The 19982-nt window shown below is 42.3% G+C and overlaps 1 protein-coding gene across 1 annotated transcript in view; it reads right to left on the bottom strand.

Moving 5' to 3' along the window:
- Positions 1 to 14675: 14675 nt before the first annotated feature.
- MBD2 (methyl-CpG binding domain protein 2) overlaps positions 14676 to 19982 on the bottom strand; it is a 66397-nt gene continuing 61090 nt past the window's right edge. Inside the window, exons 6-7 of the mRNA XM_081801192.1 lie at positions 18587 to 18725; positions 14676 to 15147 (exon numbers count right to left, since the gene is read on the bottom strand). Of these exons, the coding sequence (XP_081657318.1) occupies positions 18599 to 18725 (127 nt within the window). The 3' untranslated portion in view covers positions 14676 to 15147; positions 18587 to 18598. The remainder of the gene's footprint in view (positions 15148 to 18586; positions 18726 to 19982) is intronic.

The following is a 19982-nucleotide window of genomic DNA, read 5'->3' as shown; positions in this document are numbered from 1 at the left end:
CAATGACAACAGTATTGTTCTTCCAAAGTCTACGGAAAACTAAAAACTCTATCGAGAATGTCCTCCTTTTCCCTCCAAATGTTGGGTCCTTATAGAATGATTACGATGTGGTAGAAAGCCTGGTAGAGTTTTAAAGATTATTGTTTGTATTATGCAAGTGTTGATTGTTACTTAACTTAGGAGCAATTACCACTGCCCATACATCTGAGTCAAACAATTTAACTTAAATGAGGGATAGTAATTGCTTGAATGTGTGATTGTAGAAACACGTAACTGTCGGCTAAGTGGAAGCAGAGGGTGTTAAAACGGCAAGTTGCCAAAAGCAACATGCATGCACTGCAAAGGCTGTTGATCACTTTGAAATCCTTCCAAAATAGATTTGGGGTAAAAAGGTAAGTTATGTCAAGGGTTGTGAAGATAATTGATTCTCTGGATGCAAATACCATGGCTTGGCATCACAAGATTTGGGAAAAGAGTTAGTGGAAAGTAGTAGTTAGCATTCTTAAACAAGGCTGCTTGGATTTGAACCCTGGCTCTGCTGGTAGCTAACTTTATGATCTAAGTTACTTAACCTCTGTGTGCCTCCATTTCCTCATCTATAAATATTTTTTTTTAAGATTTTATTTATTTATTTGACAGAGAGAGACACAGTGAGGGAGGGAACACAAGCAGGGGGAGCGGGAGAGGGAGAAGCAGGCTTCCCGCTGAGCAGGAGCCCGATGCAGGGCTCGATCCCAGGACCCTGGGATTATGACCTGAGCCGAAGGCAGATGCTTAACGACTGAGCCACCCAGGCGCCCCCCTCATCTATAAATATTACCTTCCTCGTAGTGTCCCCGTGAGGATTAACTGAGTTCATGTTCGTGGAGCACTTATGACAGTGTTTGGTACATTGTAAGGGCTGTGCAATGCTCTGTATTTGTGTGTGAAATACAAACACAATGGTGAAAGGTGCTTGTTATTTATTGGAAAAATATTCTGAGATGAACAACAAGGCCTTTTCCATCAGCTATTAGATCCTAACATTTTTTTGTGCACTGTGAACCTTTTAAGAGTCTGATAGGAGAATGCTCATAATGCATGACAGTAAGCTTTGGCATAAAATTTCAGCATGTTTCTGGACCCAAAGTAGTCGTGGGCTCTAGATAAGGAGTCTTGCATTAAACTGAAATCAGGTTTATGGTGAAAATATGGTGGCACAATGAACATTAATATAAATTCCAACAAATGTCAACATCTAAGATGTGGTATCAGGTATTAGGGTGTAAAGAACCAAATTACATCCCCCCCAAAATTCCCATGTTGAGTTCTAAATCCCAGTACCTCAGAATGTGACTTATTTAAAAAGAGGGTCTTTAAAGAGGTAATTGAGTTAAAATGAGGTCTTTGGGGTAGACCCTAGTCCAATCTGACTGGTGCCCTTGTAAGAAGAAGAAATTTGGACTCAGACATGCAGAGGGGAAGACGACCATGTACAGGTCAAGGAGAGGGGCCTCAGAAGAAATCAAACCTATCAACCTCTTGATCTGGATCCCAGCCTCCAGAACTATAGGAAAATAAACTGTTGCGTAAGCCGCCTGGGGTCTGTGGCACTTTCTTTCAGCAGCCCTGGCAAACCAACACACAGGGTCATAGAAGCAGTGAGAACAACGGCCCAGGCCACACCAAAGAGCTGAAAGGGCTGCAAAAAAGAGAAGGACACTTATTTCCTTCCTTACTTTGATGTGGGGATATTGCAAAGAAGTGAAGAAAAACAATTACTATTATGAATTCTATGGAGACCTTGTTTCGAAATACCACCTCTTTTTAAATTCTTCCACTGTCACAATGGTGAGACCTTAGGAGAGTGTCCAAACGAGCCGGCAATAAATACAAAACTTTCAGATCCAGATGGATTTAATTATGTGGTGAGAGAGAAAGACTTGAGAGGCAAGTGCACGCAAGCACGGATGATGTGGATGTTGGTGTTGGGGTGGGGCGGGGGTTGGCGGGGGGAGGGGGGAGGGGGCCCTGTGGCTGTCCTGTGTCAAACACACCAGTCAGCCTTGGCCAGAGAGCAGAGATTGCATCTCCCTGTACAATACTTCTGCTGTCGCCATTCATAATTGAGGGTAATGGCAAGGCTGAGTCTGCAGGCGGATAGGACATGAATGTTAACACCAAATGTTGGTTCTAGGAAAATAATAGCCCCATTCTGTGAGCCAGCCCTGCCTGTTTTTCCCTCTCTTAGAGCAGATCCTGAGGTGCAGCTCTGCATGCTGTGGTAATGACCAATGAGAAAGAAGAGGGAAGGCTAAGGAAGAGCAGCCTCATCATGGAAACACTTCCCTTTGATCTAGCCCCGGCTAGGATTACGTACTAGCTCTGGGAAAGAATCAGGACAAGGTTATGAGAGAGCGAGAGCGTGGTAAATAGAACCTCCGAAGGGTTATTTTAGAAACTCAGCACTGACTTTCAACACCTGCTTCGTGGAGCACGTTTCATTTGAAGTATTTCACGGACATTGAGGAATGAGCTGGCAATGCTCATCTTAAATTTTCTTGAATAAAAACAATTCAGAAGCTAGCTTGCATACATTTTTTTTTGCTATTTTTAGAAAAAAATGTAGCATTCAGGAAATATATGAAATTGATGACTTTTTCCCAAGAGTACAGAAAGTTCCCCATTTACCCTGCCTGGGTCATTACCTCAGTGTGGCCCATCTGAACCTGAGCTATCTTGACAGCCAGTAAAAAATGAAGGTAATGAGGCTGCCTCTCCAACCAAAAGCTAGGGAAAGTGAAGCGTTAAAGAAATAAAGCATGCCATTTCAGCGAAGATGCGAAATGCTGAAGAAGCAATATTTTCTAAAATATCTAAATGTGGCTTCTTTCAACATGGGACTAGTGAGCCTATTTCCCTTTGGACTTTGACACAAGCCCTTTCTTTACAGTTTTCTTTATCATTCCCTATTTTAAAACATATATATTTCTATTACAAGACCTATTTTCTCACTTTCTCATCCTTCTCTCATTCCCAGATCCTCTGCTCCCCTCAGCCTCCCCACTTGCCACTTATTAGAAGTCATGTTATTTCTCAGTTCTGGGATTTTCACAAGGATGTTGCCAGAAAGGTTGTTCTCTCATTTTCACAAAATCATTCCTTTCTAGAATCGTGGTGGTCCTTCGTGTTCTTTCTGTGAATGTTCTTTTTGTCCCCACAGCCAGAATGTACCGGTGCAGATGCTGTCCTGCATGCACTCTGGCACCTGGGCTCTGCCCTGGATCTGGAGTCCACCAGCTGAGGGGTCTTGCTGAAGGTCCTCTAGGACTCCGTCTTCTCATCTGCAAAATGGGGATAGTAACCCTTCTCTTGCGGGGGTCTGGTGAGTCTGGAATGTGATGAGATATATGTCTGGCATTGTGGTTTATTATATCATGAGTTATCCTCTGGAAGTTCTGCTATGAATATAGCAGTAAGAACTGCTATGCTTTTTCCATGGAAATAAAAATAGACTGTAATAGGAAACAAAGGCTCTATCCTGGAAGTGTTTTATCTATGTCTCTTCTCTCTGCACGAGTACAAAGTTTAAGGCAGGGGGGTCTAGTCATTGCAGAGATCAAACCACTTTTCTTGTGCGGCACCTTAATTAATGTGATCCCAAGAGTGACCCTGGGTTTATGCCCCATGGATCCTTTCCCCTTGTCATTTGTTTTGTATCTTTACACACAGTTCTAAAAGTAGTTGGATTGTTTGGAAGCACATCACTGGGTCAAACGGTTAGCTATTTACTAAGTTTGCTAATCCAGCTAGCCAATTTTCTATTCTTTAACATCACCATAGAAGACCAAGTCAGATGATAGCATTTTTTCTTTAGGAATTAACCAAAATCTGTCACCAATGCCATCCAACAAAACAAAGAAATGAGTCAGCCACCAAGGAAGGAAAGAAATTGAACACTGAAATTTACAATAAGGAAGATGCTACAGTAACATAAGTTCCTCATCTGACCAACACTGACCAAGATTTACCCGGAAAGTCTGCCTCTTCGCAAAGCTTCAGGAGGCTCACACGCTGATAAATGAGAAAGGCAACATGCCCTTTTCCAGACAGATCAGCGGGATCTATTCTGTGCGTCAGCCGAATGGTAGATGTTGCAGCCAGAAAGCCCTCCTATCCATATTTGTTTAATGCTAGGCTAGCCAAAGAAATTCTCATCACTAAGGGTGAAAGAGCTTAGTGTTGTCTTTCTCAAAAGACAAGAAAGAGATTATTCAAAATACTTTAAAAAAAAGATGTTAAAATGAATATCAGGATTGAGTTATGAATCCATAAGGATATCATTAAGATTATAGGGGCACCTGGGTGGCTCAGTTGTTACGCATCTGCCTTCGGCTCAGGTCATGGTCCCAGGTTCCTGGGATCGAGCCCAACACTGGGTTCCCTGCTCGGCGGGAAGCCTGCTTCTTCCTCTCCCACTCCCCCTGCTTGTGTTCCTGCTCCCGCTATCGCTCTCTCTCTGTCAAATAAATAAATAAAATCTTAAAAAAAAAAAAAAGATTATATGATAGCGTTTTCCTCTTCCACAAAGACTGTGATTACCATGCAAACAGCATTTCCACATTACTCTGGATTAGGCCAGAGGACAAAGATGATATCTAACTCATGTGTTGCATTTGGAGAGTAGTCTGTATTTTCATTATTGTATCCAGTACAATCCTGAGCATATACATTAAGGTGAATGGATGCAACTCTCTGAAGAAAAATACAGAATGATTAAAAGCAGTGATTGATTCACATGTGTATCTGACTTACATTGAATTTAGAACTTCCTTATGCACAGAATACAAGGCTACTCTTTTGTTTGAGCCTCTCAACAATAAACAAATCCTTTAAGATGTGTTAAGATGTATTAAGCTATGTTGGGGCACCTGGGTGGCTCAGTTGGTTAAGCATCTGCTTTCAGCTTGAGTCATGATCCTGGCGTCCTGGGATCCACCCTGCATTGGGCTCCCTGCCCCACGGAGAGTCTGCTTCTCTCTCTCCCTCTGCTGCTCCCTCTGCTTGTGCTCTCTCTCTCTCTCTGTGTCAAATAAATTAAATTAAATTTAAAAAAGATATATTAAGATTATCAAGTTTCATTATTGAAACAGTGGAGTAATGCCTTTCAACAGATGAATGGATAACAATAGATAAACATCCATAGCAATAAAAGAATGAACCATGACTTATTCTCAAATGCGTTATGCTAAGTGAAGGAAGCTAGTCCCATAAAGCTATATAACATATGATTCCATTCATATGACATTCTAGAAAAGACAAAGACTACGGGGAATAGAGAACAGATCAGTGAGTGACAAGGGTTTATGGTAGGGAAGGGGTTGACACTTAAGGGATAGCACAAGGTAATTTGGGAAGATGGTGGTGATATAACTTTCCCCTATCAATTATGGTGGTGGACATATGATTACTCATCAATCAACACTCATAGGCCTGTACATCAAAAAAGCTGAATTTTAGTGCATATGATTTTAAAAATGAATACTTAAAAAAAAAAAAACAGAATGGTATGTAATCCTTCAGGCATGCAGGAGTACTTTAGAATTCTCTACCCACCCACCCCCATTCACTTCTGGTGAGTAACATTTACCTGAAAGGCAAAATAAAATGCTCAGATATCTGCATAAAACCTTTTTTTTTTTTTTTTAAGTCTCTTTCTTCACACCAAGGTTTTGGCACCACGGACATTTGTGGGTGCTGTCCTGTGCCTTGTAGGATTTTTAGCAGCATCCCTGTCCTCTGCTCATTTGATGTCAGTAGCAACTGCACCCTCTCCCTTCTTTGTGAGAACCACAAATGTTTCAACATTGCCATATGTCCTGGTGGAAAGAGCGGGGGAGGCGGGCAAAATTACTCCAGACTGAGAATCACTGCTTTAGACTAATGTTTAGAATTACTTTATAGAGTTGTATATGTCAAACTATGTATGGTATACTATATAGGCGATTTAGAGTTTTTGACAGTAATTTTGACTATATATATTTTCACTTTCTTTGATGACTTTGGAACCTCAGGACTCCCCAGATATGATAACTCCATTCTGAGTTGGTTTACCACTTTTACTAGAGTCCTAAGTTTAGAATCAAAAAAACTCTAATATGATAGAGATGGATTATTTAAAAGGATGGATTTTTTAAAAGGTTTAAAAAGTATTAAAGGTAGGAAAGACCTATGACTTTGTAATTGCTGCAATAATTATTATTGCTAAAGTTTAATGGAGATTATTACTTTTTCTTTCCAGGAGGCAAAGTGTTTGCAAGATTACTCAGTCTGAGGCCTTGTTGTTTATTCTTACACCATTTATTTGCTCCAGATTAAGGAAAAAGAAAGCAATTATGTCTTAATTATCTTATATAATTTGTGAAGAAAGAGCAGCAGAGAGATTCGCTTGCTTATTTTATGTGATGAGTGCAAGGAAGTATTCCTGTGTAGTAATAAAAGTTGAAAAATAAGGCTTTAGTGGAATGGCACTAAACGCTAATTGCTCTTTAAGTTTGATCATTCTAGAATACCTAAATATTAATTTGATTATCAATAGAACTTTGCTCAAGATCCTGGTAATAACCAAGTTAGTATCTGCTACCAAAATACTTATCACAAAGCCTATGGTAAAGAATTTGGCCTTGATCAAAAAGGACTACGGGCACCTGGGTGGCTCAGTCAGTTAAGTGTCCAACTCTTGGTTTTGGCTGAGCTCATGATCTCAGGGTCGTGAGATCAAGCCCCCCACCCCCACCCCCTGTCAGGCCCTGTGCTCAGTGCAGAGTCTGCTTGGGATTCTCCCCCTCTCCTTTCCCCTCTGCCCCTCACCCAACTCTCTCTCTCTCTCTCTTTCTCTCTTATTCTCTCTCAAATAAATACATAATAAAATCTTTAAAAGAGTTCCTATTAAAAAAAAAAAAAAGGACTAACCATGGCCTTCAGCTTGTGGGAGGTGATGTATGCCATACTTGATAGGAGTGTCTCTATCTTTAACTAAGGGTTTTAGCTGAGAGTGTCCACAGGTAAACTGTGTAGACCAAGGATAAGAGTGTCATCTGAGGAATTCAGACCTGGTCCAAAAGGATAGAAACCCACTATAAATGTGACTCAGAACATCAGATAATCTAAAGGCATTTGAGAAAGACCCAGCAGCAATATTTAAAATGGCATGGGGCTGGGGCGCCTGGGTGGCTCAGTCGGTTAAGCGACTGCCTTCGGCTCAGGTCATGATCCTGGAGTGCCGGGATCGAGTCCCACATTGGGCTCCCTGCTCAGCAAGGAGTCTTCTTCTCCCCCTGACCCTGCCCCCCTCTCATGTTCTCTCTCTCTATCTCATTCTCTCTCTCAAATAAATAAATAAAATCTTTTAAATAAATAAATAAATAATAAAATGGCATGGGGCTGGAAAAGTTAGAGGCAGGGAGAGCAAATAGAAGTCACTGTAGTAACCCAGACAAGGTTAACAAAAGCCTGACATGAGTAACCTAAGAAAAATGATATTGAGAAAGAAGACTTGACAGAACTCCTGGTGACTAATTGAATATTAGCACGCAAAGCAAAGTCTAAATTTGGGCATGTACCAGTTAGCAATAGCTTAAAGAGAGAGAGAAAGAGATTGATTCATTCATTGCATGTTGGTATTATTGATTTAACAAAAAGCCCAGGAGAGGTATTTATCAGAGCTGGTCCAAGAATTTAACATTATCACTGAGAATCTGGGCTCTTGATGGTTTTCCAGTCCACCTTCCTTGCAGTGTTGCTTTTTCATCTTCATATTTGTCGCCTCAAGGTCACATGATAGTTGCTGAAGATCTAAGCATCAGATCTTAATTAGGAGCATAAGGGTGGAGCCAGTACATCTGTGAATGGCTAGGGGGTTAACCAACCTGCTGTGCCTGTTACAGATGGTTAAATAACGAAATGGAAAAGATAAGAGGTTTCCTTTTCTATTTGAGGATATGATCTAAATTTAGGTGTAGACTTCTGAATTAACAAGAGAGCCCACTAAGTGGACATGTTTGTGAGAGTATAGATTTCTTCCTTGTCACATTTATCTCTTCCCCAGATTCCTCCGTATCAGGTAGGGATCTCCCATTGTTTCCTCTTGCCTCTCAACTAGTCTTTAAGGATATAGTGGTGGAGCCTATTGGATTTTATTTATTTTTTTTTTTGAAGATTTTATTTATTTATTTGAGAGAGAGAGAATGAGAGACAGAGAGCATGAGAAGGGGGAGGGTCAGAGGGAGAAGCAGACTCCCCGCCGAGCAGGGAGCCCGATGCGGGACTCGATCCCGGGACTCCAGGATCATGACCTGAGCCGAAGGCAGTCGCTTAACCGACTGAGCCACCCAGGCGCCCCTGGATTTTATTTTTTAAAAAAATTAGAAGAACAAAGGTTGTGACTATTCCCTAAATGAATTGAAAGTTCCAGGAAAGCGGAATGTGTTTTGAGCACTGAGTCACTGTGTGTCCCCCGGGGCCAAGTGTTAGGTGACTAATCCATCCCTTCTCATAGCAGCTTCGGGAAAACTCAAATCTGCTTTGCTCTAAGGCAGCACCACGGTTTATAAAAATAACTGTTATAGCTATACAGCTGTGGTTTTCTCACTTATTATACTGAGTGACTCTATGTTTTGGGGGACGCAGGGGAGGGAAAGAAAGATTTTCAAAGAAGGCATTCATGCCAGCCATAAACAGCATTTTCTACCATGTTGCCATTTGTATCTTTCTCCTTAATGTTTCCAAATGTTTCTATTTTCACACAACTAGCTATTGTTGGGTCCCAGGCCTTTCAGTATAAATCATGCTGCGATTAACAAGGCACTGGGACAGCTCATCATCTATCTTCCCCCCACCCCCCATCGCCCGACACACAAAACTCCCCGCTTTGGTTCTCTCTTGGTCCAAGGAGTATTTGTCCAGTCATCAAAATTCACAGTAGCTCCTCAAAAAGCAGATTCTAGTCCCCCCAAAGTCACTAGGCTTGTTTTGAGGGAAGGGGCTGCTACCATTTGTGAAATGCTTACCATATACCAGGCACTGTGATATATATTCTCTATGGAGAATTTTATGGGAGCTATGGGCATGTTACCACAAACCTTTGCAACCAATGGCAAGAGGAGGCTTCTTGACTCCAGGGGTACATGAAGCCCAGATAAAGAGTCCCACACTGAGGTAGTGGTCTCAAAACTCCTTTAATAATAAACCCTTTATGGGGCACCTGGGTGGCCCAGTGGGTTAAGTGTCTGCCTTCGGCTCAGGTCCTGATCTCAGGGTCCTGGGATCGAGCCCCGCATCGGGCTCCTTGCTCAGCAGGGAATCTGCTTTTCCCTCTGCCTGCCACACCCCCTGCTTGTGCTCTCTCTCTCTCTCTGACAAATAAATAAAATTTTTTAAAAAATTAAATAATAAACCCCTTTCTGGGGCACCTGGGTGGCTCAATCCATTAAGCATCTGACAGTTGGTTTCAGCTCAAGTCATAATCTCATGGGTCATGATCTCATGGGTTATGGGATCAAGGCCTGCATAGGGCCCCCCACTCAGTGGGGAGTCTGCTTGAAATTCTCTCCCTCTGCCCCTCCCCACCTCGCACACTCTCTCTCCAAAATAAATAAATCTTTAAAAAAAAATAATCCCTTTCAAAAACAAAAGCATATATCCCAATTATTTTCGGGTATTTACTTATAAATTACATGCATACACTACTCTACTAATATATTATGCATATAATAAAACACTCAAAACCTTAGATCTCAAAAGGATGAGATGCAAACAAATAACGAAAGGTCAGATATTTCTCCCACCCCTGGTGAATGCTTTTATTCATGCCCAAGATGCATGTTGTAGACACACCCCACTTCAAAGCCCCTTTCCCCAGGGCCTACGGTCCAGTTGCATCTTGCTGCTGGACTTCTCACAGCATCAAGCTTATGAAGCAAAAAGCTGAACGTACTAGAGCAGAAGGAAAATGCTAACCCCCCCGAGAAAAATAACTCCCAACATTCTGTGACTAAGTAAGAAACTGCACCTGTTCCCACCTCCTATAAAAGAAAAGTAATCCTAGTAAAGATTGCTCAGCAGAAGAGATCAATGGAAAAGCTTTGACTATTCCCACATAAAAGAAGCAGGTTTCCTATAAAAAAGCACTCTGCCCTATATAAGCTTTCAGGCCAGAGTCACACTGTACTTAATAAATCAAACTGTGTTGTTCTCTGTTACAGAAAGAAATGCAGCTTGAAACCCAAGTGAGGAAGAGCATTGGAAGGTTGCAGGGCATTCTAGAAACAGAAGACCTCTGCATACTAGTTCCCTTCTCTGCACCTTTCTGGCCTGAGTACGTCATTTAATTTGTCTGCTTCTTAGACTCCTCAACTCTTAAATGGGGATAACATGTGCATATAACATAGCTTAAATGTAAGTTAAAATTCAAACATGACATTAATGGGGGTGAAAGTGTTCTATAAATTATGAGATGCTATAGAAATGAAATAAAAACTTCTGTCTCGGGGTGCCTGGGTGGCTCAGTCATTAAGCATCTGCCTTCAGCTCAGGTCATGATCCCAGGGTCCTGGGATCGAGCCCCCCATCGGGCTCCCTGCTCTGCGGGAAGCCTGCTTCTCCCTTTCCCACTCCCCCTGCTTGTGTTCCCTCTCTTGCTGTCTCTGTCAAATAAATAAAATCTTTTAAGATTTTATTTATTTATTTGACACAGACAGAGCTAGAGAGCGAGCACAAGCAGGGGGAAATGGCAGGCAGGGCTGAACAGGGAGCCCAACGCGGGACTCGATCCCAGGGCCCCAGGATCATGACCTGAGCCGAAGGCAGACGCTTAACGACTAAGCCACCCAGGCGCCCCAAATAAATAAAATCTTAAAAACAAAACTTCTTTCTGCTATAAAAACAAAAGCTGAGTAATTGACAAAGTAACTTACATACGATGTGCCCTTCTAGAGAAATCAGTATGTAACTTAAATTTTTGCAGTCCACCCCAGACCCTTTGAGACATGCGGATGATAGCTCACTGTTCCAGTTCCCGATCCCACAGCCATTCCCAGCAAATCCTATTGGGAGTACCTGATGGAACCGCCATTGTGGACCTGCAACTTCAGTAGGGGCCCATGGGGTGTATTTTGTATGGAGGTCACATCCGTGTCCCCGAAGTGAAGGCAGGCGGGGTGGGGAAGCTGTGACAGCTCTGGCTGTCGAGGGGCATCGAGGCTACAGCCTCACAAGGTCCAGTGTGGCCTCCCTCTGCTTCTGTGGAGAAGCTTCCAGTCCTTTCTGCTCAGCAGACATACCAGCCTATGATGGAGCAACTGTCTCAGCAAATGAAAGTAAGGTCACTGAATAAGCTCCAAAGCTCTGGAGACCTAAACCCCAGTCTAAAGCCCCTTGTGTCCAGGAAGCATGGGCCAGAGAAGTCCTTCATGGATTAAGTCATTGAAGATGACTTACACAAACATTTTTAAAGCTTCAAAATTTATTGCTGTACATTTTCGCATAGCATTTACTATGGAAATACTAATAGTGCAAATATTTGTTTTGGACTTTGTAGCATTTGAGAGATCACAAAGCTTTCTGATATCGTTTGCAATCATTTACGAAGATCTATATTATTCAAGTTATCTTTAAAATTCAAACAAGTAATCTTATATTCAGAGAGATTACATAATGCTTTCTAGATCTCTTTTCTAGAACAAAGAAATACACTGGAAGCCACCAGGGGCATTCCTTTCCTTTATAACACATACGTCTCGCAACACCTGTCCAACTGCAAGACTCTTTGTTCATTGACAAATTCATTCAACAAATATTTATTGACAAAACTGTTATGTTCTGGGCACTGTGCTAGGCTCTGGGGACATTAAGATGAAAAGATGCAATCTCTGCTTTCACGGTGCTTACAGTCTAAAAGTAGAAACAGACATGCAAACAAATTTACAACACAATACAGTAAAGTGCTTCCATGGAGGTATTTACAAAGTGCAGTGGGAACTTGGAAGAGGGAAGAACATCTGCCTCGAGAAATCAGGGACAGCTTCACAGAGGAGGTAGCCACTGAGCTGAGACTTGACCAGTAACCGGGAATTTGCCATGTAGACAGGCAGGCAAAGGGAATGACAGGTGCAAAGACACAGAGGCCCAAGGAGCACTTCAATGGACCAAGTAATGCGGTTTTTCTTGAGCTGAAGCTACAATGGGGAGAGTGGCAGGATAAGCCAGACAAATAGGCGGGTATCAGATCATGAAGAGCCTTTTGATCATTCAACCATTTATTCAACGAACATTTATTAAGTGCTTACTATGTGCCAGGCACTAGGCTAAGTGCTGGAGTTGTAACAGGGAACAAGACAGACACATCCTCGCTCTCGTGGAGCTTACATTCTACTAGAGAGATAGACAAAAAGTTAACAAATAAATACAGATTTAGAAGATTTCTACAAAGGAAATAAACAGAGTGCTGAGGCAGGAAATGAGTATTATGGGGGGTGGAGAGTAGTTACAGTTATTAGAAAACGCCTCTTGGAAGTGACATAAAACAGACACCTGCAGGGGTTATAACAAGAGCAAGCCCCAACGGGAGCGCTCACTATGCACTAGGCACTGTGCTAAACACTTTATAAACAGTATCTCACTTAGTCCTCACGACGACTCTATGAGGTAGGTATTATTATTCCTATTTCACTGAGGAGGAACAGGCTCAAAGAGATTAAGTAACCTGACAAGTCACACAAATGGCAAAATCAGGGTTCAAACACAGGTTTTCTTCATTGGAAAGTGCTCACTCTTAAAATATTATTCTTAAAATAATTCTTAAAAATTACAGAGAGAAGTGAGAAATTTTGAGTATGGAAATGATACGGTCACATTTGCTTTGAGGACCATAAGGAAGGAAGGAAGGAAGGAAGGAAGGAAGGAAGGAAGGAAGGGAGGGAGGAAGTTAGCCACTGAAAGTCCAGAGGAGAGAAAGGAGGTTGTAGGAAGGCAGTGGGTTGCGGGAATGGAGAAGAAGTATGGATGTGAGAAGTGCATTTAGTAGTTCTAACAGGACTGATGGGACAGTGGAGGCAAGGGAAAGAGTGGCATCTGGGATCACTCATGGGTGTCTGCCTTGAGCAATTGGATCAGATGACTTGCTTTTACCCTAGTTAGGGAATGCAAGATGATGATAGATTTGGGGGCTAAGATAACGAATTTAATTCTGGACATGTCGTCCTGTGGGTATCTTGGGAAAACCTGGATTTATGGGATGGTCCCAGTTGGACACCATGTAATGGCTTTCATACCTTGTTCTCTACCTGAGCAAAGGATATAGGAACAAAAATCAAAGTTGTATATGTGTGTACATTGTGTTTTTGCTTTTACAAAAAAAGCATGTCTATCTTGGTTGGATAGCTTTGTAAAAAGAACATATGATCACCAAGGTGAAGTTACCCCAAGCCTGATTACAAAAGAGAACTCATGGACTTGGGGGAGCCTAAGAAAAGCCTTTGGACATCCATTCTAAGTAGTCACACCAGTTTTTAAAAAGAAATCAATACTAACTTCCCACTGCCAGCCCCGCTGGGGCAGTTTGATGGGCCCAGAGCAGGCCTCCTTGGCCAATCGTCTGCAAGCGCCCCACCTCATTTGCCAGCGAGACCACTCTGAGGATACTAGTGGCCTAATAAGGCCCAAAGATCCAAGTTGGACGTAAATCAGGAATTCCAAAAAGGTGTTATTTACGTAGTTTGGCATAAGGTCCAGAGAGACAACAGCCCCAACCTAGCCAGTTGTATTGCTTTGACTATTTTCTTTCCCTTCCTCAGGAACGGGAAGGGTGCTGGAGGTAGCCGTAATAAAATCTACAGGTGACATTTACATGGAATTGGTCACATTGGTGACCACATCATTTCTGGGTCTAATTTTAAAAGAACTCAGAGTGAAGAAGTACATAAACCGTTCCCATAGAAAGATATTATTTCTCAAAATGTGTTTAAATTTGCTTATGAACACTCCCCCTCCTTTCCTTGGCATCAGATTAACTTAAGTATGTTTTGATTTTAAAACTCATTTAATAATGTTGTGCCAGTTTTAGTCATTAGGTATCAAGGAATTTAAGTGGGAATGAAGTTACACTTAAGAGTTTCAACGACAACAAAACGTTAATACTGTGGGGACCGGGTACTGATTAGTAAAGTATTACAATCTGGCTCATGAAGCAACTCTGTCTAGAAAGCTGCCTCTTTCTGTGGCGAAGGGTCTAAGCTGCACCTGTTAACTCAATAGGGCCAGTGGACATTAGAAAATGCGAAGTGTCCTAGAAAAAAATGACAGACATGGACCTTCCAGTACCATCTGAAGGGTACTTATGTACCTCACTCATGCCCAAGGGAAGAAAATGCTTTACTTTTATAAAACTAACAAAAGTACTAGTCACGGGCAAGGAAAAAAAACATCACACATGCTAGATGGCACCTTAGAATTCGCTTTCCGGAGGCGAATTGCAAATGGATGAGCTATTCTCCACCACCTCCATTTGAAACCTAAGGCCCAGGGATCACAGCTGACTGTAAATCAGGAATCCTGGGGGGAGGGCGGGGGGGAGGGGGTGGGAGTGGGGGGTGTGGCTATTTATTATGTGTGCTCTTTAACAGAAAGAGTTCCAATCAGTCTGTGAATATAATCATTTATTTGTCTTTACAGTGATGATGGAAGAATGTACAGGTGTCCTCTTTCAATAAAGTATAAAAATCTGTTTATATACAGTGAAGTCACAATAATCTTTAATTGGGAGATTTATTTGGTACTCCTGATCGGTTCATATTAAAACAGGGGGGAAAACAAATATTTCACGTTAAGTGCTACATTTCCAGTAGATTGCACCTGGCATCAAAAGCTCAGCTTCATCTTAAGGGTCCTGCTTGATATTACAAAAGTCTCATTTTAAGTCCTAGGACTCAAAATAAACATCATTTTTTGAATAATAGATATATACATCAAAAATACATCTAAAAAGGCATTGGTTAGCGCTATTAAAAAGCTCTATGTGCTCGGGTACATTTTTTTCTTACAGGCAAAACCCAGTGGAAACGCTTTTGTTCAATTCTAGAAATTTGCTCTTGGGGAAAGTTGGTCGAAAGTTACCTGTAAGGAAAACAAACAAACTTAAGTAATGTGATGATTTCTCAGGTAAGGTCAGCAGAACTTTAAAAAGTAGTTAGAAGCTTAATTTTACTTAGAACCACATTTTTAAAGCCTTAACATTTAGTTACAGCACTTTGTACATAAAAAAAAAGTTCAACATATCCCCTTATTATTTCAAGTGCTTTAATAATAAATTTATACTCATTTCATTTTCAGAGAAATCGTATGTACAGCTTTGTATGCTAACACAAATATCTTCTATCTATAATTAAACCTGTACAAAGAGGGAAATCATAGGGCATACAAATAAAAAAAAGAAAACGATAATAGACACAGACAAATCCAAGCATTTTTGAGAAAATTTAGAAAAACATCTACTAACCACGATTTATTTTACTTTGGAGCATTTATGAGTGACAGGCACTGAAGCTTTCTCATTATTGAACCTGGCTGAAGCGATACGGTGCAACTGCAGACAGAACTATTTATATCTCTGATCCTGTATCTCATTTGCAGCTAAATATTTTGACACCTTTGTTTTTACAGTTTTCTTCTTGCAAGCACTCTTAAAATTTTGATAACCTGGGTACCCCTCTATGATTGTAAAATTTTAACTAACACAGTAAATCTCAACCTGTTATTGAGGACATACATAAATAAATCAAGGCCCACGCTGCTAATAAGGAACATGTGAGAGAGCCGTGGCATGATGAGGCTGACAGACCCAAACGGAACTACGTGGTTTCAGTTCCATCTCTCACTAGCCATGTGAAGTCAGCCATGGCCTACCCTTCGGTCAAGCCAAGTCCTGTCTATTCTACAGGTTATTATGAACACTTAAGTCAAACGGCAGTGCTCTGGTTTAGACTTTAGGTGTAAAGGGGGCTAAATGAGTCAATTAGGCAAATTTAATTTTGATAACTAAGAAGTGCTTCTAATTCTTCCACAACCTTCAAGTCTACTAGCCTGGTCTAACAATACCATTCTCAAGTTTAGAATGTGATACACATACTATGAATCTCTCTCTACCCAACATGCCAAAATAATGGCTATTTTAAGTATATATTAAAACTCTAATTGCTCCATGTTAGTTAGTTTGTTCCCACCAGTAACCACATTTGTGCCAGGCAGTGAGCAATGCCAGCTTTTATATGACCAAAGTGTCTAGTCCCTGAAACCCAGGCTTGCTCACATAAATTAGGGCGCTGCCTTGATATCCATCTGCAAAGCAATCTGTGAAGTAAGCAAGGGTCTAGTGAAACCTCAGTTAGATGATCCTTGATTATCTTAAACTGTTTTCAGGAGAAAAGTCTGAGAAACAACAAAAAGCTAAAAAGCTCTGAAAAGAGGAGAGCCTTCCTAGAGTCACTTCCGCGGCAGCAGACACAGCCACCCCGATGGCCACCCCGCGCCCCAGGGACAGCGTGGCTGAAGCCCTCAGACTGAAGAAACATGTTTCAGGCTTCCCCCTGAAGGACTGGGCACATAGCAAGCACACTCGTCAGAGCCCATAAAACACACCCTTGCCAGAGTAGAAACCAAGATTCGAGATCAACATGGCGCCTTCCTGTGCTCAATAAGGGGGGGGAAAAAACCTTAAAATAGCACTGAACTGGATTCCAACAGTTCTGTGTGTTCAGGAAATGGTCACCAAATGGTGATGCTGTCACTGAATATATAATGTGAGGCATTCAAATTATTACCTGGTTTCTTATCCCTGCGGCATGAGTCGCTCCCTGAACCCCACAAAGGCACTGATGGGAAGGGATGGTTGTGTGAACCATGAACTCAGCCTCCCCACACACAGTACCCTGTCCGTGCCTGTACCAAAGAGGCCCCTGGCCGTCCCCTCCGTGGCTCCAGTGAAAAACTGGAGTCATCCCGGCCACTCTCTCCGTCACTTCTAATCAGTCACCTGATCAACTTGATTCTATCTCCAAATACATCTCCAATGGACCTTTGCTTTACCTCCTTTTCTCTGCACTCACTGCCAACACCCCCGTGAAGCCACTGTCCCTCTCACTGCCAAACTACAACCACCTCCTCACTGGTCACCCCGCTTCCAGGCTCTCCCTGCCCCCATCCTCTGTCTCAGGGGGCAGCCGCCAGATCTTATAAATAAGCACATCTGATCACCTTCCTCAGCCTTCAGTGGATTCCCTCTGGCTTTGAAGTTAACCAGTAACCCACAAGGCTCAGCATGATTAGATTTACCTCTCCACATTTTCTCCCAACCCTCCCCAGATTACATTCCAACTGTGAAGATCTCTTCTTTGTTCCCTAAAGGCAGCAACTTCTCCTTGTTGTTTCTTTTGATGGGAACATTTTTTACCCAAACTTTGGCCTACTGCTGCTTGCCCCCGAGGCTCAACCTAAATGTCACCTCCTCAGAGAGGCTCTGGTCACCCTTCACATCATATCAGCTCCCCTCTCCGGGCACTTCTGCTTTTCCTTTGTAGCACTTATCACAGTTGGCAATTATGGAGCTATTTGAGCATCTGGTCAATACAACTATTCGGTAAGTTCTGTGAGCACAGGGGCTGTGTGACCGTGGCCACCACTGTGTCCCCAGGACGAGCACTGAATGCAAGAATGACTAGTGGGATGAGGGGCAGGTCCCCAGACTGAAAGGGACAGGGAGGACAGGTTCCAAAACAACTAGGAGTTAGGACTCTAACTCACTCTGTTCGTTCTCTATTTCTCTTTCTCTCCCTGACGCCCCTCAGTTTTGGCTTCAAAGGACGCAAATAAATAATCGGCTTATGGGGGGCACCCAGTAAGACAAGACCTGCCAAAACAAAGCAGGATGGCAGTTGGAAAGCAAGGTGCTGCACGAGCCCTTGGGGACTTGACCACAACCACCTAAAGAGAAAATATAGCCATCAGGACAGAGCCTATGACACTCATGTGAGTTCACAATAGGGTCCAAGTTTGTATGTGGTAAGGTAAAGTATTTATTGTCTTATAAAATGCCCTTCCCATTCTTTCTGCATCAAGCTTGTGCTAGAGAGAACCTAAAAAAAGAAAGGGACTTTGCCTACTTTACAGTCGTAACTTTAAAGAGGGGACAACAGACGCCAGAAAGACAGCGTGGTGGGGATGACAGGCACCTTCATCTCCTGCAGCCACTGCCTCCTACCTGGCAGAGTCCTTTTTCTCTTCCCCTGATTGCTTCTAAGGACACCTTGCAGGTTTTCCACCTGGCCACTGAAGAAGGAGGTTAGATCTCTTGCAAGTGGCTGCAGGGCTGTGAATGTCTTCACATCAGGAGGACAAAAGGACAGGATTCTCAAATAGAGAGGAAACCAAACAACAGTACCCACCCAGCTCTTCAGCGGAGAAGCTATTTTATATTCTGCTGAGGCAGGCTACCAAGGGCAAAAGCAAGAAAATAAAGCACCTTCAGTTGCAAGTCTCTCTCTCTCTGCTCTCAGTTTACCTGATCATATTCTTAGGCTTCATCTCCACTGTCCATTTCCAGATCCATCTCCTCCGTATCAGCAGCTCGCGACAAGATGTCTGCCATCAGTGCTTCTTCCAATTTTTTGCGTACTTGCTGTACTCGCTCCTCCTGTTTCCTTTTACAAAAGAGTAAACACACACTGATAATCTGGCAAGTAACGGAAGCATGCAGCTGGTACTACAGTCTATCTTTAGTTCAAAATCATGAAAATTCCTGAGAAGAATACATTTCCTTCTCCTTAGACTTTGCAAGACTTTCTCCTTTGCCCACAAAACCAAACTGCACCAGAGGTGAGCCTTGCCACAAACAGGAATGTTCAGACAGGCAGGTATCCCACACCTCTCAGAGAATTCTGGTAGGAGTAGATTTATTTCAGTGACTTTTTCTTCAACTTCAAAAATTTCAAGTACGTGAAGATTTGGGGTTATTGCTATAAAGGATATTAGAAATAACTTGAAAGCAGGGATAAAAAAAAGAAGTTATATGGAAAATAAAGAAGAGATCTTTTTCAACGAAGCAGAGAGATGGAGGAAGTGGGGGCATGATTGAGTTTGGCATTCTATGGCTATGTTGGGGAAAGACAGACGGAGCTCTCTCCCAGGTTCCCAGTCGTGCTGGCAGCCAGCCATCCTGAAGAAGACCACATGATCCTATGTACCGAGGAGAGAAACTGAACAGCATCTCTTTGAGATGAGCGGAGTAGTTAAGAACATGCCACAAGTTTCTCTCTGTCTTGGGGACTGCAGTGGAACCTCAAAAGTGAAAGTTAATACTGCCAAGTCATTAAAAAAAAAAAAAAGGGGGTTCTGAACCATTTGATGGGAGACAAAGCACAGGAAAAAAAGTCTACTGGTATGTACTTTAAGTTTAAAATCAGAAAAAAATTCAGAGTCGCTCCCGGACAGTACAAGAGAGGGATTTCTAAAATAGTTCTAATGAGCCAAGACGGTAAATAGCAATTCATATCCAGAGCCAAGGGGGGAGGCCAAGAAGAAACACAAGAGAAGGGAGAACACTGGAAAGTAAGAGTCTTAGATAAAAACAAGAAAGGGAAAGAAGCAAAGGTACAAGTGGAAGGGTTAGCCCTGACTAGAAAGTGGGACAAATCACCTCTTGAGACCAGAGGAAAGGCGGGTAGGATGGATGTAGAGTGGGAAATGGAACAGCCCAGTGACAAATAAGAGACACAAGAGGGAATACTGAGGGCTCCACAGTGGGAAAAAAAGTCATTTTCTCTATCGATATTGAGGAAAACAGCGCAGCACTGTCTCGAACCTGGGAACGCGGAACGGCAGGAGGGCAACATTCTGGAAGTTGATGCTGATTCACTGAGTATGTACTTCTTGTGTCCTCAACCACTTGTAAAGTTACA

Source organism: Leptonychotes weddellii, chromosome 13 (genome assembly GCF_054177405.1).
Source record: "Leptonychotes weddellii isolate Sample4059 chromosome 13, ASM5417740v2, whole genome shotgun sequence".
In the NCBI taxonomy this organism is placed as follows: Eukaryota; Metazoa; Chordata; class Mammalia; order Carnivora; family Phocidae; genus Leptonychotes; species Leptonychotes weddellii.
The sequence above is the reverse complement of the archived record's forward strand: the minus strand, read 5'-3'. Positions and strand labels throughout refer to the sequence as shown.